The following is a 25,252-nucleotide window of genomic DNA, read 5'->3' as shown; positions in this document are numbered from 1 at the left end:
ACCTAGCCTGGGCAAAGATGGCAGCTTCACCGAGAGTGATTGGGGCTTGTTTTTACAGTGGGCATAGGAGGGAGGTTCCGAAGGTTGCTGGAAGGCTTTGGTGGGCAAGGGTCTTTCTGGCAGAACTCTTGGGGCAGGGCCAGGTGGGCCTTTTGTTGTGGGAGGGGAGGTGGAGAAGGGCGTAGGAAGGAGTGGTTAGGACTCTAAGTTCACAGCCCTGGCTCTGTTATTGCCCGCTGACCACTGAGTGACATATCCCAGGGCTTTGTTTGTGGCTTTGGTGTGGAGAGGGTAGGGCCAGACTCACCAGCATTTCGGGTCTCTGGTGTAAAGGACTTTTAGGACCCAGGTAAGGGGAGCTGGGGCCTGCACAAGCTGCCTCTTTGCTCCCCCAGGGGACTCGGGGCTGGGAGATCTAAATCCAGCCTCCCCTGGGGAGGGGAGGCCACAGGCCAAGAACAGCAAAGACTGAGCCAATGCCAGGTGCCTAAATTATGGTAATGACTTGGGCAGTCCTGTCACTCTAGCTAGGGGAGGAGCCAAGAGCCTGGGAGGAGGGTCCAAGGGAGCCCTGGGCCCTGAGAACAGAGGGACCATAGCCACTGGCATCTGAGTAGAGGTGTGACCCTGCTTTGGTCAGGAAAGGTGCCTCGGGAGGCTGGCTCTGAGTTCAGGCTGCCTGGTCCCCGCGCGTCCCTATGGGAGCCCAGAGGTCTGCGCTCTGCTGGCTGCTGGCTTGCGTCTGGCTGGCCCAGAGCGAGCCGGCAAGGGAGTCCCTGAGGGTGCAGCACCTCGGTGAGAGGGGTGTGGGCTGGGGAGGTGGGGGGGCTGGAGGAAGGTTTAGGGGGACCGGCTCAGCCAGGCTGGAGGGAGGGAGGAAAAAGAAATGGTCTGAAAGAGGGCAGAGGGACAGCGGGGGGGAGGACTAGGGAAAGGGACACCGAAGGCAAGAGAAGGAGGTCTGTGACCAGGAGAGGAAAGAGTCCTGATTTGGGTGGGGTGGAAGAGACCCAAGATATGGAAATACAGAAAAGGGGGCCCAAGGAGCGAGAGGGAAGAGGGAGACCTTTCTGGGAGAAGGGTCATCAAAGAGGGAGAGAGGATTTGAGCAGGCTGCAGGGAGAAAGAATGGGGAAATTCTGAGTGGTACAGGAGAGGCTTCCTAGCAGCTGGGAGAGGGGGTGGGAGACCCCAACAAAGAGAGGCCCAGCTTGAGTGGATAATAACGCCCCTCCTCAGCCACAGGACCCACACCTCGGAGCGGTGCAGAGCTGCAGCCAGAGCCCACCAGGGAGCCCAGGTGAGTGGGTGTGCATTTGTGCCTTGTCTTACCCGCTCCTTTCATCTTTATTCCCCACGAAGGTGACCCCAGGGATTTAGCATGTAGAGTAGGGCGGGTCAGGGGGAGGTGGGGAGGCACTACCCATTCCTAGTCCCTACCCATGACTGACTTGTTTCTCCTTCAGCCGCAGCTACAAGGAGGGGACCCTTGCTGTAGGGGACACTACAACAGTGATGGAGGGCCAGGTAAGAAGAGGCCTAGGGAAGGAGGCTGCGTTGGGCAGGGCCTTACTTCTGGTCAGATATGAGACTGGCAGGGGACACTAGGTTACAGGAGGGCTGTCTCTGGAGTTATACAGGTGTCTGGATGTGTCTGATGCATGCACATTCACAAAGCAGTTCTATTCCTACTTTCCTATCCTTTGGGGCTGTGTAGCCAGCTAACTTTATTTTAGGAGAGGTGAGCACCAAGGCCCTTTCAGGAGACAACTGAGCACTCCTCTCCCCCTGGCAAAGTAGGAAGATGAAAGTTTTTCCTGCTTGGCCTGCGAAGGCTCTGACCCTGTCAGAGGCCCCTCTCCTACCCAGAGCAGAGCCCCAGCCATGCTCTACCCAGAAGTGAGACAAAGACTGGGCCACCTGGTGGAGGCTACGAGGAAAGATGGGTGGAGAAGTGGAGCTCTGAGCACCTATCTTTTTATTTTATTTTTATTATTTTGAGACAGAGTCTTATTTTATTGCCCCCAGTAGAATGCTGTGGCCTCATAGCTCACAACAACCTCAAACTCCTGGGCTCAAGTAATTCTCTTGCCTTGGCCTCCCAAGTAGCTGGAACTACAGTCACCTGCCACACACCCAGCTATTTTTTAGAGACGAGGGTCTCAGTCTTGCTCAGGCTGGTCTCGAACTCCTGAGCTCAAGAAATCCATCTGTCTTGGTCTTCCAGAGTGCTATTGTGCCCAGCCTGCCTATCCTTTCAGTCTTAGCCATTCCCTGGGGCTTACCCTCTCAGGATCCTTCATGCTCATGGAAGAGGTGGCAATTTTTTTCTCCTTTTGCCAAACTTTGGTCTCTGGATTAGGTGACTTAGATTCTCTTTCTGCATTTTTTTTCTTTCTATAGCCACAGACATGTTCCAAATTCCACCCAGCTGCCACTAGGTGCCCAGAGCAGCTTGTGCCCCAGTGATCAACTCTGGGCAGCCCCTTGAGCCAGCAGGTTGAGGAGCATCCTTTAACACAGCAATGAGTCCCATCTGCCATTGGAAACGAACAGGAAGGTCCCAAGGTGGGGGCAGGCAGGATGAAGGAGGAGCATGCTTCCTCTCTAACATGAATTTTCTGGCTCTTTTACTTCTTGTTGACCAGTTGTTCCAGGTCCCAAGTTTTAGAATCACAGATATACTTTAAGTTGAAAGATAACACAGTCTAGCCGGGCGTTGTGGCGGGCGCCTGTAGTCCCAGCTACTCGGGAGGCTGAGGCAAGAGAATTGCTTAAGCCCAGGAGTTGGAGGTTGCTGTGAGCTGTGTGAGGCCATAGCACTCTACCGATGGCCATAAAGTGAGACTCTGTCTCTACAAAAAAAAAAAAGAAAGATAACACAGTCATTCTTTTTACAAATAGGGAAACTGAGATAGGGGGTGACTTACTGGGCCCCAGGTAAAGCCAACTCTCCTGGCAGAGCCAGGCCTGTCATGAATGCCCACAGGATTCCAGGCATCCCTGCATTTTAGTGGGGGAAATGATCCTCACACAACACCTCATTCCCCAGCAGGCCTCCTTAATGGTTTACAGGGTAAGCATCCACTGTTTTTCCTTGGAGAAGGGTCACAAGTGTCTAGATGAGTTGATCTAGGCAGGTTTCTCACATGACTCCTTAGAACGACAAAGAATGAAAATGGCCTCCCTCTAATATAGCTGGAGTGGGGGTGATGGGACAGAGACTCACATACCAGGGACACTTTGAGAGCTCCTATCTGGAATACCCTCATTGGTAAGGAAGGGGGCATGGGTCCCGGACTAGCAGACAACCAACATTTATCTCAGTACTGCCCCACCCCTGCAAAGCTCAACCATTCTCTAGAGAATTATTGCTGTAGACAGGGAGTCCATGAACTTGGAGGGAGAAAAATGCATTGTTATTTACAGGAAAATCAATCCAACAGAAATTTAGCATCCCTTCCCGTTATTGCTATAGTTTACAAACCACAAGAGTATTAGCAGTGTCTGTGACCGTCACCAATAGAAATCACAGATATTTTCTTTATCATTTTATAGTTGTTGATATCTCCAGATATCATTTTTGCTCATCACTGCTTTGAAATTTTGGCGGTGGTGAAGCCTGCTGCTAGATCTTGTTATTTAATGTGTCAATTAATAAAGAAGCACAAATATTATGAAATGAACATTTTTATAAAATATAGTAGTGATTATATTGCAATAAAGTTGATTTCCTCTGTAATATTCTATTTCAATGTACGTATTTAAAAACATTATTCTGAGAAGGTGGCAATTGTTTCCCCAATCTGGCCCTAACCTGTTCCCCAGTCTCCAGGGCCATAAGATAGGTGACACCTGGGGCTAGGAGCATCAAGAGCTGAAAGCCACAGCAGAGTGAGAACCCTGAGACCTGCAGATGACATCAGCAGGGCAGTGAAGAGGAAGGCATCGTGTTAGGGGATGAGTTAGAGAGACCTCACCTGTTGCTGAGTGGGGTGGGGCGGAGGGGCCGAAGAGCTAGGGTTGGGCTCCAGGGACCAAAGATCTGGCTCCTTCCTGTGTTTCAAGTCCTTTGCTGGAGGCTGGGGCTCAGCCAGGGGGTGATAGAGATGACAGTGAGGGAGAAAGACATGTGAGGCAAATAAATACAGTGTGGTCTGTGGCTTGTTGGCTCTGTGAACAGGACATAAGCTCTACAAGGGCTGGACTCTGTCCTGTTCACTGTGCATATCACAGTGCCTGGCACATAGTTCTGGGGACATTGTACAAATGAGGAAGCTGAGACCCTAAGATGAGAGGAGCCAACTGTGCTTAGGGTGTTGATACCAGGTGACATTAGACAGACTGGAGTTCCGAGATGTTGATGTCCAAGCATCTAGTCATGGAGTGACTGAACACTGTGATGTTAGGGCAGTCCTAATTTCATATGCTTTGTGTCTGGAGAGACCATGTGCTGAGAATTCTGTCTGGAAAATAGAGTTTCTTAGCCACACTTTGCCTGTCTCCCCCTCAGACTGGGCAAAGTGGGGTTGAGTCCTGACTTGGAGCTGAGTCCTGAGGATGGGGTGGTGATCTGTGAGATGCTGTTTTTGCTGTTGTTGGAAGAGCTCCAGAGGGAGGTGGGGGGTTGGGGGGGTGAATGTCTCCTGAACTGGGGTGAGGGGCTGCCTTTGTTCCTTAGCTGTGCCTCCTGTTTGTTCTTCAGACAAGGAGGTTTTGTGTGAGGCTGAGGAGGACAGAAAGGTTTATTGGGGAAGGAGGGAGGGAGGAAGAGGCTGGGGGATACTGGAACAGGGAGGGAGGGGATGTGTTCATGCTGTAGTCCTCACTGGCCTGCCACAGAGATGACACTTGGGAGAATAAAGGCCAGGCCTGTGTTCCTCTGGGCCTAGGAACGCCTGAAAATTCTCCTGTGCTCCTCAGAGGTGGCCAGGAGTGGTAGAGTGGCAGGGGTATGGAGGGACAGGGAGTTCCCTTCCTCCAGAAAGTGAGAGTAGGGCAGTGACTTCCAGGAAGGCTGCCCAGGCACTGGCCCTGAGGTCAACCCTTGATTGCATTCTCTTCTTCTTCCTGTCTTTAAAAGGAGGCTGCAGCCCAGGACTCCTTGGCCATGTCATCCTGGGAAAGGAGACTCCATCGGGCCAAGTGTGCACCATCATGTAAGTGAACCGTCACTGTGGCCTGAGGGCTGGAGCGCTGACCCAGACAGGCCTGTGAGGGTAGGCAGAGGTTCCCTTGGGCCTCCTGTGATCTTTTCTCCCAACCTAGGGTGTTTTCTCATCTTTCCCAGACCTGGCCTCCAAGGCTATTCCGCTTTCTCCTTCCTGCCTGAGGAGACCTGTTCTTGTGATCACAGCCCCGGGGCTGCCTTCACTGTGTCTGACTCCTGGGAGATTCTGCTTCCTTATTTAGTGGTGTTTTTGTCTCCATCCTCCCCTGTTTGTGTGACCTCTTTCTACTTCCTGTAGCATTCATTGTCCCTCATCTCGTGTTTTCTGAGGCCCCGCCCCTATTGTGTCGGAGGCCCCTCCCCTTTCCCGTCCTATGTCGGTTGCCCCTCCCCTCTCCTGTCCTTTGTCTCTGGCCCCGCCCCTCCCCTCTCCTATGTCCGTGGCCCCTCCCCTCACCTGTCCCGCGTCCTCGGCTCCTCCCCTCACATCTTGGCTTCTTTCTTTCCTCACCACACTCTGCTCTGCTTTTGTCTTCTCCACATCTCGGGTAGCAGCTGTTTTGCAACTGTGTTTCCCGCGTAAGGTCCTCCCTCATCCCCTGGTTTATATACCTTGCCTCTTTCCTGAGTTGGCGGGGCAGTGAGGAAGGAGAGTACCTGAAGATCTGGGGCAGTCTCCCTGCCCCCCCCCCCCCCCACAAGCTCCACATGCTCAGTTCTGGCTGCCTTGCCTGCTAGCCGGGGACTTAGCTTAGGGAACTGAAGGCCCAGGTGGGGCTGGCCTGTGGACCACTTGATGTCTTACTGAAGGCGGATGCTCTGAGGCCCACCCACCTGCCGGCCAGTGTGGGGCAGGGCTGCAGTCTGAGGCAGCTGCTTATGCTCCACACAGGCCAGCTGCTGAGGAATGCTCAGGCTGCCTATGACAGGGGGGTCTGGTTTCCATGAGCCTGGGAGGGTTGGGCCTAGTGTCCTGGTAGGAGGCAGGTGCTGTATCACTGGATTCTACCAATCTTGGTTCCATGGGAAATTGCCTCTCTGTCTCCCTTGCAGACTTGTTCTCCTGTTTCAATGGGGGCGAGTGTGTGCACCCGGCCTTCTGTGACTGTAGACGCTTCAATGCCACAGGACCACGATGCCAGATGGGTGGGTCTGAGATCCAGCTTACCCCTGAGAGGGGCCATGGGGGCAGGAAAAACTAGGGGGAAGGAGGGAGCACTGGCTTGGTGCCCACTGTAGCTACACGAAGAAGTTCTCTTCCCTGCCTCAGTGTACAATGTTGGCCCTGAGCGGGACAGCATCTGCAGGGCTTGGGGGCAGCACCATGTGGAGACATTTGACGGCCTCTACTACTACCTGTCTGGAAAGGGCAGCTATAGGCTGGTGGGGCACCATGAACCTGAAGGACAGAGCTTCTCCATCCAGGTGAGGCCTCCCCTGCCCTGCCTGCCCGGGGAGGCTCCTCTAGGCCCCAGAGGTTGGGTTGGCCTGGGCCTTGCTTGTCATAGTTAGGGAGACTGGCACCTTCCTGTCTAACACCCCCAGGCCCCACCCAGGGAGTCTGCACCTGGAAGTGGCTAGGGGCTCCGCAGCTCTCACTTATCCACTCATTCCTGGTTACTCCTGGGCATCCATTCACTGAGTGATGCATTCATCAAGCATTTATTAAATACACACTACTCTTTTCTTGGCATAAGCTTTGGTGATTAAAGGCCCTGTGGACAACACAGATGTGATCTTCATCCTCACAGAACTTACAGGCTAATGAAGAAAACAGACATCAAATCAAATGAAGTATTTCAAGTGCAACTGAGTACTACACGGGGAAAATGGCGAATGCTAAAAGTGCATGTTGTGGAAACATAATCTTGTTTAGTGGGAAGGATGACAATCAGGGACGACTTCATGGAATCTGAGGAATGAACTGAAGTTAGCTAAGTGAGAGTGGCAGGAATGGGGGCAGCCAGAGGAACATAGTGGGCAAAAGGAACACTGGGTGCTAAGAAAGAGTGTGGTGCATCAGAGGAAATGATGGATGCCCTGGTGACTCAATTTAGAGTCGTCTCCTCTAAGAAGCCTTCCTGGATGCCCTGACCTCCCAGGATGGCTGAGAGCTCCTCTGTGTGTAACAAAAGCTCCATGTTATGAATGTGAATCGCATTTCTCCTACAAAGGTCTGTTTCTGGGTTGGTCTCCTCTAGCAGATGTAAGCTGTCAAGGCCAGAAGCCACGACTTTTTGTTCAGTGCACCTGGTGCCTAGATTAGTGTTCACTAAAAGTCAATACATGAATCCATCTGTGAGAGCCACCGTCAGGCAGACCTGACTTATATACCTACCCGTGTTCCACGTAGGGCGTCACCTTCAGGCACAGGTCAGTACACAACTACCTGGAGGAAAGTCTGCTTGGGGAACCAGCTCTGCTGGAGGGCACCTTGGTCATGACTGAGTTAGGGTCAAGGGCTGGGGGTTTGGGGACATCCTGGTGCTCAGTGTTAGTCCTCTGCCAGCTGGTTGTGATCCTTCTGTCTCAAGCATAGCCCTATATGGCTGCCTAGGGACCCCTGGATGGGTCAGGAACTGCAACCAATTTTCCACTCTGCCATGAGGCTGAGAGAGAGAGAATAGAAACTATTGTAAAAGTGCATTACACGTTACTAGGGCAAATATGTACACTTAATACTTGATGAATGCATGTACGCTGAACTTGAGTCATGGTTAAAAAAAGTTGAGAAACATTTCAAGGTTACTTTCTCAGGTCCCACTTACAGTTGGATTGGCTCAAGCTTACTGACCAGTAATCTAGTGGAAGGTTTGTTCCTGGGGAAGGTTTCCACACTTGGCACGGACATATCTTCAGACATTTTCCCTAAACTCTGGGAACCCTTACCTCCATCCCCCACCCTTTGGGTCTATAGCCACTGATGTATGAGTCCTGTCTGAACAAGTGTATGTGTGTGACAAGTAGTGTAGGAGTGACATGTGCCTATGTTTTTGAGGAAGGGCTAGACTCTGTACCTGGGTTAGAATCCTGACTTTGTCATTTCCTAGTCGTGTGTGTGTGTGTGTGTGTGTGTGTGAGATCTTAGTCATCAGTTGTGCCTCTTCCTTAAAATGCAGATAATCATAGTTCTTATCTCCCTGTGGTGTTGTGGGACCTGGGCAAGATCACAGAGGAAAGGTGGCTGTCACACAAGGGGCAGGCCATCAGCATTAATGGAGGCTCCAGGAGCCTGCAAACTGGCCTCTGAACTCCTACTCAGGTGCACAACGACCCACAGTGTGGCTCCTCCCCCTACACATGCTCAAGAGCTGTCAGCCTCTTTTTGGCCGGTGAGCAGGAGATCCGTCTGGCCAAAGAAGTCACCCACGGAGGCATGAGGTAACTACAACACCTTCCATCCTGAGCTGTCCTACTTCTTGATGCTGGTGGTGGGAGACAGGTGAGCACCTGCTCCTTTCAAGCCTAAAGAAGGTTTTCTGGAAGAGTCCTATTTCCACCAGTAAGGCCGAAGCATGCTGGCCAGTCAGCTGGTTTCTTGTCAGTGGGATTTGCAGATGGATGCTTTTTTTTTTTTTCTTGAACTCTCAGACCCTATGTGTTTCTAGACAAGCACTTTTCAGAAAGATAATTTCCCCCCACAATTTGATGGAAATTCTCCCAATTGGATCATACACAGTTTCTGCCTCCCCAGAGCAGTTACTGAGCACACCTTCACCTTTTTCTGATGACACAGTGTCATTTTGAATGTTAATTATCTTGCTGGGTCATCAGGTATGCTATGGACCCTGCTCCCACACTAAAGGGCCCCAGACTGTGGTCCTTTCTGAAATCTTTCTTGCATCTCTCCTCAATGTCCTTCCCTTCCCTTGCTGTCTGTTCTCATTTTTTGTTGCTGTCTTGCTGCAGTGAGGCTCCTCCCCTTCCTCATCTCCTCCTTCAGATCTGGAAACTGGGTAACCCAGCTTTCTGGGGCTGAGTGTAAAATCCATAGCTCAGGGGTTTCTCCTGTGAATAAAGGGTTGGTAGGTAGACATTTTAGCTGGTTAGAAATTCCTTTTATTTCCCTTTCCTGATTTTCAACTGAGTTGAAAGTTGCCAAATTCTAGGAGTCCCTGCACCAGAAATACTGGGAAAGTGGTCATGATTGCTGGAGGCCTGCATCTTTTCTTATATTCTCAGTTTTTCCCCTCTCTTGGCTTCTCTTCCCACTCTGTTCTTACTGTCCACCATAATGAAAGAAAGAAAAAAAAGAAATAAAAAGAAAGAAGGAAGAAAGAAAGAAAGAAAAGAAGGGAGGAAAGCAGCAGGGAGGGAGGGAGGAAAGAAAGAAAGGAAGGAAGAAGGATGTTTCCTGCTGTCTGGGAGAAAGAAGCTGGCAAATTCAGTCACTTTAAGATTTATCCCTGCCAGGGAACTTCAGTTTTAATAAGGCTCTGAAGGCAAAAGAATCCCTCTCTAATGGTGTGCTTCTAGGTACCTGGGAATTCTGGGAATTCAAAGTGGAGATTAGATCGCAGGGTAGGGGACGGCTGGTCCTTTGGTGAAGGGACTGGGCTGGTGGAGGTGGTGTGGACACCCTGAAGCTCTGGGCTGTGCCTTGCAGGGTCCAACTGCCACACGTGATGGGGAGCGTGCGACTGCAGCGGCTTGCTGGCTACGTCATCGTGTGGCATCAGTCCACCTTCACACTGGCCTGGGATGGTGCCTCAGCTGTGTACATCAAGATGAGCCCAGAGTTCCTGGGATGGACCCATGGGCTGTGTGGGAACAATAATGCGGACCCCCAGGATGACCTGGTGACCAGCTATGGTGAGGCTCAGGGAAGGTGGCCTCTGGGAGATTTTGGTGGGGGCCAGGGACAGCTCAGGCTGGGGAGGGTAGGGGGACTCGAGGCGGGCTCTGTGGTCATGGGATGCCATGACCCTTTCTTCCTAACAAACATGTGGCCTTAAGCATGTTCTTAAGTATTCTGGACCTCAGTTTCCTCATCTGTAAAACAGTCATGATAAGAATTCCTATTAGGGTTGTGTGTAGATCTAATGGACACTTCTCTGGGGGTATTGCCCCCACAAGGTAGTGGTAGGGAAGTGGAGAGCAGAGGGGCAGAGAAAGCAAGAAAGAGAAATGGCCTGGCCAGAGCTGAAGGCACAACAGAGGAGTGATGGCAACTAAAAGTTCAGGGTCAAACCATGGAGGCTGTGGCTGGAAAGGAAGTGACACCTATTGAGTCCCCACAATGCACTAAACACTTAACATGCATGCATCGTCTCAAATAGTCCTTGTAATAATCTCATGGGGGGATTATTTTCCCTGTTCCACAAATGGGGACACTGAGGCTCAGAGAGGTGAAGGAACTTGTTCAGGCTCACACACCAGTTCTCTTTGATTGCATGGTTTTGCCTCTCCTGAAGTTGGGGCAATAGGGAGCCACTGCAGGTCCCTCACCATTCTTTTTTTTTTTTTTTTCTGAGACAGAGTCTATGTTTCCTTAGGTAGAGTGCCGTGGCATCAACGCTCCCAGCAACCAGACTCTTGGGCTTAAGCGATTCTCTTGCCTCAGCCTCCCAAGTAGCCGGGACTACAGGCACCCACCACAACACCCGGCTATGTTTTGGTTGCAGTTGTCATTGTTGTTTAGCAGGCCAGGCCGGGCTCAAACCCGCCAGCCTCGGTGTATGTGGCTGGTGCCCTGCTCACTGAGCTACAGGTGCTGAGCCCCCTCACCATTCTTGACTGTTTTGACTAAATACTTTTTCCAGGAGATTGGCTCAGTTGGGAAATCCAAACTGGGATGGGAGATGAGGAGACTGGACTCTTCAAAATATCTTACCCGTCCCTTGGTATCTTCCTTTCCTCAGAGCCCTCTGTCCCTCCTGTCCCCGTCTCCGTCCTATTGCCACGATTATACTAGTTCTCCCTTACAGGAAAGCTGACTGACGATGTGTCTGAGTTTGTGCACAGCTGGCAGGAGCAGGCCCCCAACCAGACCCCAGGGCCCATGACCTCCTCTCTGCCTCGCCCACCGTGCCTGCAGCAGAGCCCAGGATCCATGCAGGTCTGGACCCTGGAGAGAGCCCCCCAACCCTTGGGCTTGGCTTCCATCTGTTTTCTGTCCAACCCTTGGAAAGACATTGGCTGCAAGGGCCAAAGGGTGGCTGGTGCCCACGGCCCCTTCCCTTTCCTCTCCACTCTCCTCTACCTCCTGACAAAGCTGGGTTTCATGTGGGGCTGGTGAAGTTGATGGGCTCTGCCAGCAGCCTCCAGCCCCACTCCTGGCCCTTGTCCCAGGGCGTGTACCAGAAGTGTGAGGTGCTGCTGCGGCCCCCCTTTGATGCCTGCCATGCCTACGTCAGCCCTCTGCCCTTCACAGCCAGCTGTACCAGTGATCTCTGCCAGTGAGTGGGGTGGCACTGAATTGGGGGAAGCCCTCTTGGTATTGGGGTGAGTGCCCAGCATGTGGACCACTGAGCCTGATAATCCCAGTCACTGCCAGATCTGCTTCCCAAAGCTCTGAAATTCTTACCTTCCTAGGTGGGACAGAACTTTCTCATTCAACTGAGACCCAGAAATGGGGCCTGACCCCTTCAGGGTCACACAAAGATTGAGTCAGTGGCAATGCTGGGACTAGAATGCAGGCTTCCTGCCTTGAGTGTAGGAATCTGTATACCCAGATGACTTTCTAGGCCCCCTTTTTCAGTGGGTGGGGAGAGGGGGTACCCTGAATCTCTAGTCATCTTTATGGGGTGCTGGGGAGCTAGCAGCTGTTTGGCCTTTTTTCAGTATGACCTTGGTTTCCCTGCACAGATCAGTGGGCGATGACGCCACCTGGTGCCGGGCGCTGGCAGAGTATGCCCGGGCGTGTGCCCAGGCAGGGCGGCCCCTCCAGGGCTGGAGGACCCAGCTCCACCAATGCAGTAGGTGCAGCCTGGTGGGCAGGGAGGGTTTCAGGCCAGCTCTGGCATGGGGCTGTGAGTGGCATCCTCAGGCCTCAGCCAATGTCTTGCTCTGTGCAGAACCACAGTTGTCAGAACTTTGAGTCCTAAGGTTCCACCCCCTTGTGGCAGATGGGGAAACTGAGGCTCAGAGTGACAAGACTGGCCTGGGGCCAGCAAATGAGATGAGGGTGATTCTCAGAACATTCCTAGCCCTAGCCGACTTCCTGGGCACCTGATGTTCCTGCTGGGACTAGGGAAAGAAAATCAATGCCTTCCCATCCCCACCCAGGGTCTAGGTCCTGTCAGAGCTGAGGCCAACAGCTGACAGACCATGGCTCCCTTTCTCCCAAGCTGTGCACTGCAAGGAGAAGGCCTTTACCTACAATGAGTGCATCGCCTGCTGCCCTGCCTCTTGCCAGCCCCGGGCGTCCTGTGTGGACAGTGAGATTGCCTGTGTGGATGGCTGCTATTGCCCCAACGGTATGCTAGGGGCAGGAGTGGCTACCTGGCAGTATCGTCCAGGTCTGACACAGATGGGCATGGAGCAGGGAGTGCTCAGAGGATGCCTATTTGCAGAATAAATGAAGGAAGGAACAAACAACAAACAAGTGAATAAATGAATGAATGGCTTAAGGGAGGTGAGGGTGGGTGGGACTGTAGCCTTTTGAAAGTTATCTGCCTATTTGATTTCATCAGGCCTGAGCTTTTTAAGGTGTGTAGATGAGGATATTCATTCATTCTTTTATTTATACACACACACCTTTATTTAAGCATTCATCATGTACAACTCCTTTGTCCTATTTTGTACAGTGTCTAAATTTGCTGCACATCTATGGTGTACAACTCACTTGGCTAGGTGGAGAGTGGAGGTGTAAAAAAAAAAAAAAAAAGACACAGACATTGACTTTATGAATCCGAATCTGGTTCAGAGATTAGATGTACTTATGATTCCAGTCTAAGGTATGATGCAGTGAAGGTCAGCACAGGGGTTCAGAAAAGAAGAAATATAGGAGTTTACTTGAGGGAGAGGCTGTCAGGAAGACTTCCTGGAGAAGGTGGTACCTAGGCTAGTTCTTGATGAAGTGAGAGGAGTTTGAGAGAGGTGGTGAGGAGAAGGTAGTTAGAATTCAGGTTCAGGGTGGGGTGTTGGGTGGTCCTCTAAGCAAAGGTCTGGAAATGAAATATTTAATCAGATGGTGTCATGTCTGGCCTGAGCCAAGGATTTATAGAGGAGAAGGTATGGAAGTGGGCTCAGAGATGAAAGAACTTGGCTAAGGGAATCTTTATAATAGGTCCTGGGGGGGGCCATGGATGGTTTGTGAACAGGTGTGGAGGTGAGTTAAGTGGCCCTTTGCTGTCACCCTAGGCCTGATCTTCGAGGATGGGGGCTGTGTGGCACCAGCTGAGTGCCCCTGTGAGTTCCACGGGAACCTATACCCACCTGGCTCAGTGGTGAAGGAAGACTGCAATGCCTGGTCTGTGTCCACTGCCAGGAGGGGGTGGCATGGCTGCTGGGGCATTCTGTCAGGGCTTCCCCTTGACGTCTGAAAGCCCTGAGAACATGGGAACACTCACTCCGTATCTTTCAGTCCCAGGGGATCTCATTAGATTCAATCTGTGGGGGAAATCACCACCCACTTCAGGGATGGGAAGACGGGCTGGAAGCAGGAGCTCTGTGGCCCCTAAAATCTCCCGGCATCCAGCCCTTGCCTCCTTGGTCTCTGTTTCAGCACGTGCACTGCAGGCAAGTGGGTATGCAGCACAGCTGTCTGCCCAGGTACATCTGACCCCTGCTTTGGACTTGAACCCCTTCCACTGGTCTCACAGGTCTTTGGTTTGGGAAGCTCTAGGGGCCAGGTGTGCTGGGTAAGGTCACTGCGTTTTCTGGGCCAAGCCTGCCCCTTGCTTTCCCTTGGAGCCACTTTGCCTGATCTTAATCCCTTAGGATTACTCCAGCCCTGGCTGGAAAGGGTTTCACCTGGGGTCTAAGGACCTTTCTGAGCTTGGATGACTTGGACTGAGACTGGTCCTCAGACAGGTCATAGTGGCAGGCCTGTGTCTGTGACCATGGCTCTCAAAGGGAAGGCCAGGCCTTGTTCCTTACCCTGTTAGGATTCCTGAGGACAGGGTGCTATGTCCTTTGATGCTTGGAGCATGCAGGGCAGAGAGTCCCTGGGGCAGCTCCCAGGATCAGCAGCCTTTCTCTGCCCCTCAGCCGAGTGCTCAGTGACTGGTGACATCCACTTCACTACCTTTGACGGCCGTCGGTACACATTCCCTGCCACATGCCAGTACATCCTGGCCAAGAGCCGCTCCTCTGGAACCTTCACAGTGACACTGCAGAATGCCCCATGTGGCCTGGTAAGAGCTGAGGACCCCCAAGCCCATCTACCCAGCTACCTCTGCCCAGTGCCCTGTAGAGCAGGGGTTCTCAATCTGTGGGTCGCGACCCTTTCACAGGGGTCACCTAAATACATCCTGCATATCAGATATTTACATTATGATTCATAACAGTAGCAAAATTACAGTTATGAAGTAGTAACGAAAATAATTTTATGGTTGGGGGTTACCACAACATGAGGAACTGTATTAAAGGGTCGCAGCATTAGGAAGGTTGAGAACCACTGCCCTAGAGAGACAGATTTAGTGCAGGGCCCAGGGCTTTCTGTGGCCCACATACCTGCTGCCTCTTCTGTCTGGGCAGAGCCAAGGGGCAGGAGACTGGGCAGGAGGCTGAGTTCTGGTCCAGGCACCTCTGACTGGCTGGGAGTCACTTCCCTTTCCTGGGACTCAGTGTTTTTAAAAGAATCTCTAAAATGGGTCTACTTTAATGTCACCTTCTCTGCTTCACTGGATTATACCTTCAACATCCCTCCCTTTTTGCTCTCTTCCTTTCCAACATTGCATACCTATTTGTGTTAGGTGCTATTTTGGGTTTTGGAGACTGGGATGAATTAGCCATTGTTCTGCCTTCCTAAGCCTTACAGTTTGGTGGGTGCGGCAGGCAAGCAAACCCTTAACCTACTGTGTTACAGAAGCAGGGCAGGGAGTATCTCCATGGAGGAACTTTCTGTTGGTTTACCTGGGCATTGGATGGCAGGGAGCTGGGGAGTAAAGTGGATCAGAAAAGGCTTCCTAGAGGAGCTGTGTTAGTTACCTGGGAACATAACTGAGCAAATGGCCAACTTGCAGGTCTGGGGTAGATGTGGGTTGGTTCATCTCTCAGTGGTGACTCAATCATCCCTGGGTTGACAATGCTGAGCAAACCCTGTAAGCCCTGGTCTGGGCAGTGCCCAAGCTCCTCCCAATGCAACAGAGCAGGAGCTCAGACCTGCACTAGGGCAGCTGTCCAGTCCTGCCTCCCAGGCCCTAGCCCCAAAGCCCTGAGTGTGAGTGGATGTCAGCAGGAGGTGTCCTTCCCTGGCTCTGTGGATGAAGTGGACATCTGGGCTCTCCTAGCCTGGCCTGAATGACTTCTTCCCTTCTTTCTGACAGAGAATGGCCTGGGCCTGCCCTTGACTGCTCTCTGAGTCAGGAGACTGCTTGTCCTCAAAAGTGGGGTCACTCCCATCATATTCTGAGGGTGGCAAAAGAGAGAGCAGACAGACAGACCCAGCCAGCCAGGCTCCTTCCCACACACAGAATTCTAAAGTCTTAGAATACCTGAGGGCTATGGGTCCTTGGGAGTCCCTTTCTCAGCCCCTTTCTGCCATGTCCTTGGTAGGTGGCAGGTCATCTCAGCTTTACTGTGGGCCAGTTCTCCTCCTTGTGACCTCCATGATGAACCCATGGAGGGCCAGTTCTGTGCCAGCTCTTTGCTTTATGGCAAAGGTAGTATTTGAGCTGAGTAACCTAAAAAGTGGACTAAAAAGATAAATAGAAATATGTTTTTGTAAGGAGGGGGAGGAATTAGATCTTATGAGAAATGCAACGAGGTTGGAATATTCTAGAATGCATTAAAGCAGATATATAAGGACTTGGCAACTGACTGTGTTTGGTAAAATGGTTAGTGTAAGGGGAGAAGTCAAAGATGAAGCTGTGACTTCAATCCTGCGTGACCAGAATGGGGTGGGGTGAGGACATTACCAGAGAAGATGATAATGATGATGATAAAATATTTGCACAGTTCTTTGAACTTTGATGAATCATTTTTCCATGTAACATCTAAATTAAAGTTCAACATACCCCCATGTGGTAGTTATTATTATTCTCCCCATTTCAAATATGATGAGACAGGCCTACAGAAGCTTCAGGCATTCCTGAAAACCCACAGCCAACAGGAGGCAGAGCTCCGCCCAACCCAAGGTCAGACAGACGTTGTTACAGAGTCCTAATATACTCACACCGCAATCTGTGTGGTGTTACAGTCATCAAAGTGTTTTTAAAGTAGACTTTATATATATATATTTTTTGTTGTTGTTGTTGTTCAAAGACAGGCTGGACTTTATTTTTTAAAAACAGTTTCAGCTTTACAGAAATATTGTGTAGCTAGCACTTAGAGTTCCCATACATCCTACATTCGGTTTCCCTTAAATTCTTACATGCACCACATGATACATGATATTTAGACATTATCATTAGCTGAAGTCTGTATCTTATTCAGATATCCTTAGTTTCACCTAAGGACATCTGATTGCATCCAGGGAACCACTTTATGTAAGTCATCACATCTCCTTAACTCTTCTTGGCTATCACAGTTTCTCAGATGTTCCTTGTTTATGATGACCTTGAACATTTTGAGGAGTACTGGTCAGCTCTTTTGGAGTACTGCCCCTCTTTTGGAATTTGTCTCAGTTTTTTCCTTTCTGGGGAGGATTTGGGGAGGAAATTTGGGGAGGAAGATCGCAGAGGTGAACTTCTGTTTTCATTACATCCCAAGTACAGGCTATCAGCATGGTTTCATCTCCCAGAAAAGCTTGAAACCATGAAACTATGTTGATAGCTTATGACCCAACCAGCTGGGGTAGTGTTTGCCCCCTTTTCTCTACTGTAAAGTTACTCTCTTCCCACTTTTTGATACTGTTCTTTTGTGGGGGAAGTCATTATGCACAGCCCATGCTTAAACAGTAGGGAGCTATGCTCTACCTTCTTGAAGGCAAAGAATCTACATAAATTACTTGGAATTTTTCTGCATTGGTGATTTGTCTCCCCACATTTATTTATTCAATCATTCATATGTATCAGCATGGAATTGTGGATATTTATCTATACTTTGAGTTGTAACCCACTAGATCTGTATTTTGTTACTCAAATTGTTCTAAGTTTGGCCATTGGAGATCTTTTGGCTGACTACTGCGTCCCTTTGACATACCCTCATCATTGTGTGTTGGGGGAGGGCTTGAGTGTGTGTGTGTGTGTGTGTATACGTGTGTACACTTCTTCACTTTCTGATCCTACAAGATGCACCAGGCTTATCCTGTATATTTTCTGTCCCAGTACTAGTATCCTACATTTCTCCAAAAATATTACTAGGCTCTCCTGGTTCCTTTTATTGGAGAATGGTATTGGAAATCAAGATCTGGGTACTAGGTATGCTCATTGTTAGTGGGGGATAATTTCCTTTAGGTCTTCTCAGCTGACAGAGAAAGTTGTCCCTTGGTATCTGTTGGAGATTAGTTCCAGGATTCCCTGTAAATCCCCAAATCCAAGGACTCTAAGTCCCTTATGTAAAATGATGTAGTATTTGCATAAAATGTATACTTTAAATCATCTCTAGATTACTTATAATATCTAATACAATGTAAATGCCGTATAAATAGTTGTTGTACTGTATTGTTTAGGTAATAACGAAAAGGGAAAAACTCCATACCTATTCAGTATAGATGCAACCATCCTTCTTTCTTTTCTTCCCTTCCTTCCTCCCTCCCTTCCCCTCCCTCTCCCTTTCCTCCCTCCCTCCCTTCCTTCTTTTTCTTTCTTTCTCACTCTGTCATCCTGGGTTGAGTGCCATGGTGTCACAGCTCACAGCAACCTAAACTCTTGGGCTCAGTCTCCCAAGTAGCTAGGACTACGGGCGCCTGCCACATGCTGGGCTAGTTTTTTACTATTTTTAGTAGAGGGGGGTCTCACTCTTGCTCAGGCTGATCTCAAATTCCTGAGCTCAGGCAATCCACCTGCCTCAGCCTCCCTGAATGCTAGGATTATAGGCATGAGACACCACACCTGGCCTTTTCTTCCATTTTTAATATTTTTAATCTTAGGTTGGGTGAGTCCATGGATGCAGAGCACATGGACATAGAGGGCTGAAATTAAGGTTTGGGGTTGTGATCAGGTGGTAGAGACCTGTGTTTCCAAAGGCTAGACTTTGGGTCATCTGGGTTTCATCTCAGTTGGGGCGAGCAGGGCATTGGCCTTTCTTTCTCTCCAGAACCAGGATGGTGCCTGCGTCCAGTCAGTGTCAGTGATTCTGCACCAGGACCCTCGGAGGCAGGTGACCCTGACCCAGGCAGGGGATGTCCTTCTGTTTGACCAGTACAAGATCACCCTACCCTACAAGGATGGTATGGCTTGGGGTGAACAAGAGAGCTTTTCTTGCTAAAAGCACTGCTCCACTAGGAAGAACTCACATCCTGTTACTGGGTGGGTCAGGCTAGGAGACACTTTTGGTTGCACAAATGTAGACTCCGAAAACGTGTCTTTGTCCCCACCCCAACATGACAGTAGGCTTCATAGCAGTATGATATCTTCTCCTAACATTAGCATATTCATGGAGCTCCTTCCCCTCCCAAGTCTCAGAATTGGTTTATTAATTCCTTGTTATACTGTCTGATTTCACAGTCTGAGGGACTTATGGGTGGCTAACAAAAAAAGAAAACTATTAAGAAATAAATACCCAGCTCTAGATAACATTTAAAGAAAGAAAAAGGAAAAACAAAACAAAACAAAAAAATAATTAGGGGCTCAACTGAGACGAGTGGGGCTGCAATGAGTATAAAAAGCCTACAGAAATGCAAGTCATTAAGGGTGTAAAATTTGCTACAATTGAATCTAAAATTCAAATTTTCTACAGTTGAATCTAAAATTGTATCACGAGCTTCCACAATAAAACTGGATTTGGGCCACTATGAAGAGCATGGGTAGGAAGAAACACATACCAGTTCCTTAGTGAGAGCAAATCTTAAATTCCCACTTCATGCCAAAAGAAATTTCTCAAAGCCACCATGGTAGGTTATCCTAGGGTCCTGATTTCATCACTTAACAGTGTTTCCTTAAGGGTCCTGAAGTCAGCCTCACGGCAGGGAGGGCTTCACAGGGTGAAGCCGGCAGGGCGTGGGAGCTGGAGTGGGTCAGGCAGGTGGTGGCGGTGGCCGGGTGGGCATTGGCCCAACTTGCCACATCCTCTTCGCGTTCTGTGCCCAGACGCCTTCGAGATCCGGAGGCTGTCCTCGGTGTTCCTGTGGGTGAGGACCAACGTGGGCGTGCGGGTGCTCTACGACCGTGAAGGGCTGCGGCTCTACCTGCAGGTGGACCAGCGATGGGTGGAAGACACCGTGGGGCTCTGCGGCACCTTCAACGGCAACACGCAGGACGACTTCCTGTACGTGCCCCTGCCCCGAAACTGGAAGGAGAGAGGAGGCGGGTTCTTAGGGCCAGGCGTCCAGAGGTGCTGGATGTGGGTGCTCCCATGGGCTTTCCCTGTGCCTGATATGCAACATTAATTATTTATGTTTCTACTTTTAAATTTAAGTACATTTCTTATAAGAAGTGATTCACAATCTGCTGTGTGCAGAAAAGTAACCTGGGAGCGTGTTAGAATGCTGGTCCCTGGGCCTCAAGAGGCTGATTGAGGATGAGGCCAGGAATCTCATGAGCACCACTTTGAGTCTAATTTTTGAGGTCTGTTGTCCATACCTTGAAAAATACTGATTTATTGTGAAGTCTTAGTATTAGGGGACTTCAGGCTGGGTTTTAGTTGGCTTATGGTTTTGTTATAATTGACTGTGAAATAAGCCTCTGGTGAGAGACACTTAGTGAATGACTCCAACATTGCCACTGTCTAGCCCCCAGTCGTGTCTAACCTTTCCTACCTGGTTCTGGAAGGCTTTTGAGCTTGCATCCTGTGAGTCTTGTAATATTCAGGGAAAGGCTGTTTTCCATGCACTAAGAGAATGTTGAAAGAAAGACTCTTTGAGCATAGATATAGTTTAGAAACTCAGGAGGAAACATAAGTCAGACCTTTCAGAAAGGAGAACAAAGGATTGATCTTGAAGTCTGGAGGTTCTGGTCAGCTTTTCCAGTTACATTCTTTGGGGGATGCAGACAGAAACAGAAGAGGCATTCTTTAGTCAGAAATGAGAATTCGGATTTGTTGTGAAAAATGAGAATGAGATAAAGCTGAGAGCTTTCTAATGCGTATACATTAAAAAATGTAGCATTCTGTGTGGGTGCAGTGCCTTACACCCGTAATCCCAACTACTTGGGAGCCTGAGGAGGGAAGTTTGTTTGAACCCAGGAGTTCCAGGCCACAGTGAGCTTTGATTGCACCACTGCACATCAGACTGGGTCACAGAACGAGACTCTCTCCCTAAAAAAAAAAAAATAGCAGTTTAGTTTGTTTTGCCTGGTGTGGCTGATGTTAGGAAAGCTTAGCTTAGTGTGTGGGCTGCTTGCCACTCTCCTAAATGTGAACTCTGCATGGTAATATGGCTGTATGTAATAGGAATGATCTCACTGCCCTGGAGCAATAATGTGGTTATGGTGGGTGCCAGGCAGAACCTGGCCCCGGTGGAGACTATTATTTCTCTCCACTCTGCCACATAGGCCTGAGTTGGGTGACTCTTGGTGATGTCTAGGAAACATGCTTGTCCCCACTCTTTCCTTCTCTGCCTCTCCTGCAACTTATTCCTATTTAGCTAAGGAGTTTTCTGGAACTGCCTGTGGAGAAAGGAGAAGGGAGAAAGTCTTAACACAAAAAGGCTGGGTACTCTTTATGATGTTCCTGCTTCTCTTTCTGACATGAAGAGCTGGGTCTGAGGGCGTCCAGAGAACTGATGGGCAGTGTGTTCTCCTATCCCATTTGGGGCCCTTTGGGGGCCTGTTGAATGTGATGTATGTGTGCATGTGTGCACATCCATAAATGTGTATGTTTGAATGTGGCTATGTGCATTGCCTTGGCTGTTGGCATTTCTGGCATATATTTGTACTCTGTGTGTGTGTTGATGGCGTGTGCAAATGGTATACAGTAGAACTTCCGTAGTTGACCACCTCCGTACATTGACCACCTCCTTAAGGTGACCTAATTTTCATAGACTGGACATGCACCACATGTATATTATCAGTATGGTAGGCCTAGTTTCTTAAGTTGATCACTTCTGTATGCTGACTAGTTTGTTACAGTCCTTTGGGTGGTCAGCTTAAAGAGGTTCTACTGTACACGGACCTATATGTGTTATACATTTGGGTGAGTACATGTGTGCCTCTGAGTGTGTGCTCATGCTTTGTTCATGACTGTGTGTGTGTGTGTATGAGCAAGTGGGTGCTTACCTGGGTGTATGCTTACATGTTTCTGGGTCCACATGGCAAGTATGTGAATATCACTATGCCATGACTGCAGGTCCCCAGTAGGTGTGCCTGAGAGCACCCCACAACTCTTTGGCAATTCTTGGAAAACGCTGTCCGCCTGCTCCCCGCTGGTCCCTGGCTCCCCGCTGGACCCCTGTGATGTGCACCTGCAAGCTGGTGAGGTGGGGGGGGGTAGGGGGAGAGTCATCGGGGGGCGGGGCGGATTCTGGGCATGAGGATACGGGCAGAATTGGTAGCAGTGATAAGAAAGGGAAGAGAGGGGACTGGAAGACCGTGAGGGCCAGGCAGGCGGGAAGCTTCATGTTCTCTTCTGTCAGGTACACACACCTTTATAGCTGCTCCCTGTCTCAGAGTGAAAGCTGAAGTCCTTCCAGTGGCCCCACCAGGCCCTACCCTCTCTGCCCACCCTGCTGTTCTCACCTCCTACTCCCAAGCTGTGCACTCTGCCCTGGCACACTGGCTCCTTGCTGTTCTTCCCACACAGCTAGGACTCCCGTCCCCTCCAGGCCTTCACACGTTCTGTTCCTCCACCGGGGCTCTTCCCTCAGACAGACACATGCCTCAATCCCTCCCTCTTTCACATTTTTGCTTAAATGTCACCTCCTCCTGGAGGCCTTCCTGGCCACCTGAGTTAAATTCGCAAATGCCCCTTCTGCCCCACCTCACACTCGCCATCCTCCCTCCTAGCTTTCTCTGCATCTTTAGATTCTTCACCTTTTCATTTACTATGTAGGATTTTTTGGTAACTGTCTCCTCTGCCCAGATGTAAGCTCCATGTGAGCAGGGATTTCTGTCAGTTTTATCCATTCCCGTGTCTCCCTCCACTAGGTGGATTTGCACACACATAACATACACTCCCCTGAGCTGTGGGGAGAGAGGAAGGGGCTGAGTCCTGGGCACCAGGCAGCCCACCCCTAACCCTCTGGCTCCTGTTTTCCCTGCCCCAGCCTCATACGCAGTGCAAGCCTGCAGTGTGCTCACAGCGGACCTGTTTGCACCCTGCTCTATTTACCTGAGCCCCATGCCCTACTTCGAGCAGTGCCGCAGGGACGCCTGCCGCTGTGGGCAGCCCTGCCTGTGTGCCACGCTGGCCCACTACGCCCACCTGTGCCAGCGCCATGGGCTCCCCATCGACTTCCGCACCCGCCTGCCAGCCTGTGGTGAGTGCCCATCCTCAGGCGCCATGTGAGACAGAGCCTGAGCTCCAGACCTGAGTGTCCCCTGTCCCCTAAATTCTGGGGACATCCCCCAGTCTCCTCCAGCCCGATTCCCCCCAACAGCTTGCTTCTCCTACGAGTTCTGCACTTCTGCCACTGGTCTTCATCCCCTGTGTCACCCAGGCCTGATGTCTGGAACATGTGCCTCAGGACAGCTTCCCTCACACTCACTTCCAGACCATCTCAAGCCCTGTCAGTCTTACTGATCCCAAACTCACCCACTTCTCACCACCTCCATCATCTGAGTCAGAGTCGCCTTTCACTGCAGCCAAAATGAGCTTTCTAAAGATCACTGGCTCTGTCACCCTGAGTACACACATGGCTTAATAGGCATGAGCTGGCCTCTGCCCCACCTTGACCCTGAACCATGTTCCTTCCATGTCCTAGTCATCTCAGCCCCCAGAGCCGGCTCCAGCTCTCAGTACACTTTTAGCAAATGTTTGTTGAATAAGTGAAAATGGCACCACCCTGGGAGTCAGGAGGCTTGAGTTCTATTCCAGCCCTCTGGGTAACTTGCTGTGTGACTCTGGCCCTGCCTCTCTCAGAACTAAAGTTTCTCTAGAGGTGATTGGACTGGGATGAGTTGTTCTTAGCCCTGGGTGCACATTAGAATCACCATGGAAATTTTCAAAAAATGTGTATATCTGGGCCACATCCAGCAGAGGAGTCCAATCTTTTTTTTTCTCAGCTACACATTGGAAGAATAAGAGTTGTCCCGGGCTGCACATTAAATATGCAAATGTTAATGAAAGCTGATTAGCAAAAGAAAAAAGGCCTGTGCATATGTTTTGCCATATCCAGCACCACAGATTAGTGAAACAAGTCCTCGCAAGATCAGCATGTGGCCCCAGGCTGCAGGTTATACACCCCTGATAGGGCAACATACCTGGCAGTAGGGCCCAGGCATCAGCATTTTTGCAGAACTCCTCAGGTGGCTTTGCTGTGCAGCCTGGGTTGAGAACACCTAAGCTCTGACAGAGTGTGGGGGAGACCCATGTGGGAGTGGGATGGTGGCCAGGTGTGGAGAGGGCAGCCTTGGGTCTTGGGACAGAGGACACGGAGAAACTGCTGGAGAGACCACACTGATCTTCACAGCCCATGTGTGACACGGCTGTAGAAGTGAGGAGGTGCACATGTGGGTGTCTATGCATAGACAAAGATAAGGGAGGTCTGCAGGACCATGAGGGGGTAACTTCCACCCCTTGCCCCTTGCCCCTCGCCCAGTACCACTACCTGAGAGGAATGCCTTTTGGGGAAAAGGAAATGCCAGTGGTTTTCCAGGCTGACCTTGGTAGATGGGCCCACCTGCTGCTTTGCCTTTCCAGTCCCCTGAGAGGCAGTGGGACTCAGAGTCAGACCTGATTTCAAATCCCAGCTCTGACCTTCACCTGCTATGTGACCTTGGGCAAGTGTCTTAACTTCTCTGAGTCTCCCTTCTCCTCCTCAGGATGACAACCCCACCCCACACAGTTGGGGGATGAGGGAGACAAAGCATGGTTCCCTTTTCTATTGCAGCACTGTCCTGTGAAGCCACCAAGGAGTACAGCCCCTGTGTGGCCCTGTGTGGGCAAACTTGCCAGGACCTGGCCAGCCCTGAGGCCTGTGGGGTTAATGGTGGCACTGACCTCAGCAGGGATGAGTGTGTGGAGGGCTGTGCTTGTCCCCTAGACACCTATCTGGACACCCAGGCTGACCTCTGTGTCCCCAGGTGAGTGAGCTACTTTGACCTCTGAGTTGGGTGGGGAGATAAGGCCAGGGGTCTTTAGGGCACTTGAGTGAGGAGGAACCTGGCTGGGTGTCTCAGGGACCTACTTCTTCTCACTGGGGGCCAGATCTTGGGGGGTAAGGAGGGGTGCCCTGTCCTCAGCACCTCCCTCCCAGGTCTCTCATCAGCTCTCTCAGTTCACTTAAGCTGGCTTCTCCACAAGACGGAACAGCCCCACAGAGCCAAGAGGGCCTCTCTGTCCTCACGTCTCCTCTCCTTCCACAATATTCACTGGCTTCCTAGTATATTCCAGACATATCTAGGCCCTGAGAATTCAGCAAGGAGCAAAACAGAGTCCTACCCTCATGGAACTCACATTCTAGGATGGCAAAGCAGGTAGCAAATAAACAGACCCTTCATGAGCTGGTGGTAACAAGAGCTATGAAGCTAAAAGAAGCAGAGGGAGAGCAGGGAGTCCCGTTACTGGGGTGGTACATGAGGGGAGCATGGAAGAAAGGCCTTTCTGCAGAGATGACATCTGAGCAGAGACCTGAGGGAGGTGAGGAAGGATGATGCTCCAGGCAGAGGGGACTGCCAGGCCCAGCCTGAGGAGGTGTCTCAATGCGGCTGGGGGCAGAGCAGGAGAGGAGAGTGGGAAGCCCCACGTGGCTCCCTCCAGGCCTCTGTTTCTCCGTCTATA

General features: G+C 50.6%; 1 protein-coding gene across 1 annotated transcript in view; it reads left to right on the top strand.

Moving 5' to 3' along the window:
* Positions 1–698: 698 nt before the first annotated feature.
* OTOG (otogelin) overlaps positions 699–25,252 on the top strand; it is a 101,610-nt gene continuing 77,056 nt past the window's right edge. The window contains exons 1-20 of the mRNA XM_053559879.1: positions 699–819; positions 1,246–1,300; positions 1,467–1,527; positions 5,084–5,159; positions 6,224–6,316; positions 6,441–6,595; positions 8,433–8,551; positions 9,777–9,982; positions 11,098–11,228; positions 11,462–11,568; positions 11,978–12,087; positions 12,460–12,588; positions 13,475–13,583; positions 13,839–13,885; positions 14,324–14,469; positions 18,476–18,608; positions 19,468–19,645; positions 21,662–21,786; positions 22,578–22,790; positions 24,363–24,555. Of these exons, the coding sequence (XP_053415854.1) occupies positions 699–819; positions 1,246–1,300; positions 1,467–1,527; positions 5,084–5,159; positions 6,224–6,316; positions 6,441–6,595; positions 8,433–8,551; positions 9,777–9,982; positions 11,098–11,228; positions 11,462–11,568; positions 11,978–12,087; positions 12,460–12,588; positions 13,475–13,583; positions 13,839–13,885; positions 14,324–14,469; positions 18,476–18,608; positions 19,468–19,645; positions 21,662–21,786; positions 22,578–22,790; positions 24,363–24,555 (2,507 nt within the window). The remainder of the gene's footprint in view (positions 820–1,245; positions 1,301–1,466; positions 1,528–5,083; positions 5,160–6,223; positions 6,317–6,440; positions 6,596–8,432; positions 8,552–9,776; positions 9,983–11,097; positions 11,229–11,461; positions 11,569–11,977; positions 12,088–12,459; positions 12,589–13,474; positions 13,584–13,838; positions 13,886–14,323; positions 14,470–18,475; positions 18,609–19,467; positions 19,646–21,661; positions 21,787–22,577; positions 22,791–24,362; positions 24,556–25,252) is intronic.

This window comes from Nycticebus coucang, chromosome 14 (genome assembly GCF_027406575.1).
Source record: "Nycticebus coucang isolate mNycCou1 chromosome 14, mNycCou1.pri, whole genome shotgun sequence".
NCBI classification, from domain to species: Eukaryota; Metazoa; Chordata; class Mammalia; order Primates; family Lorisidae; genus Nycticebus; species Nycticebus coucang.
Note: the sequence above shows the minus strand (reverse complement) of the source record. Positions and strands in the feature narration are given on the sequence as shown.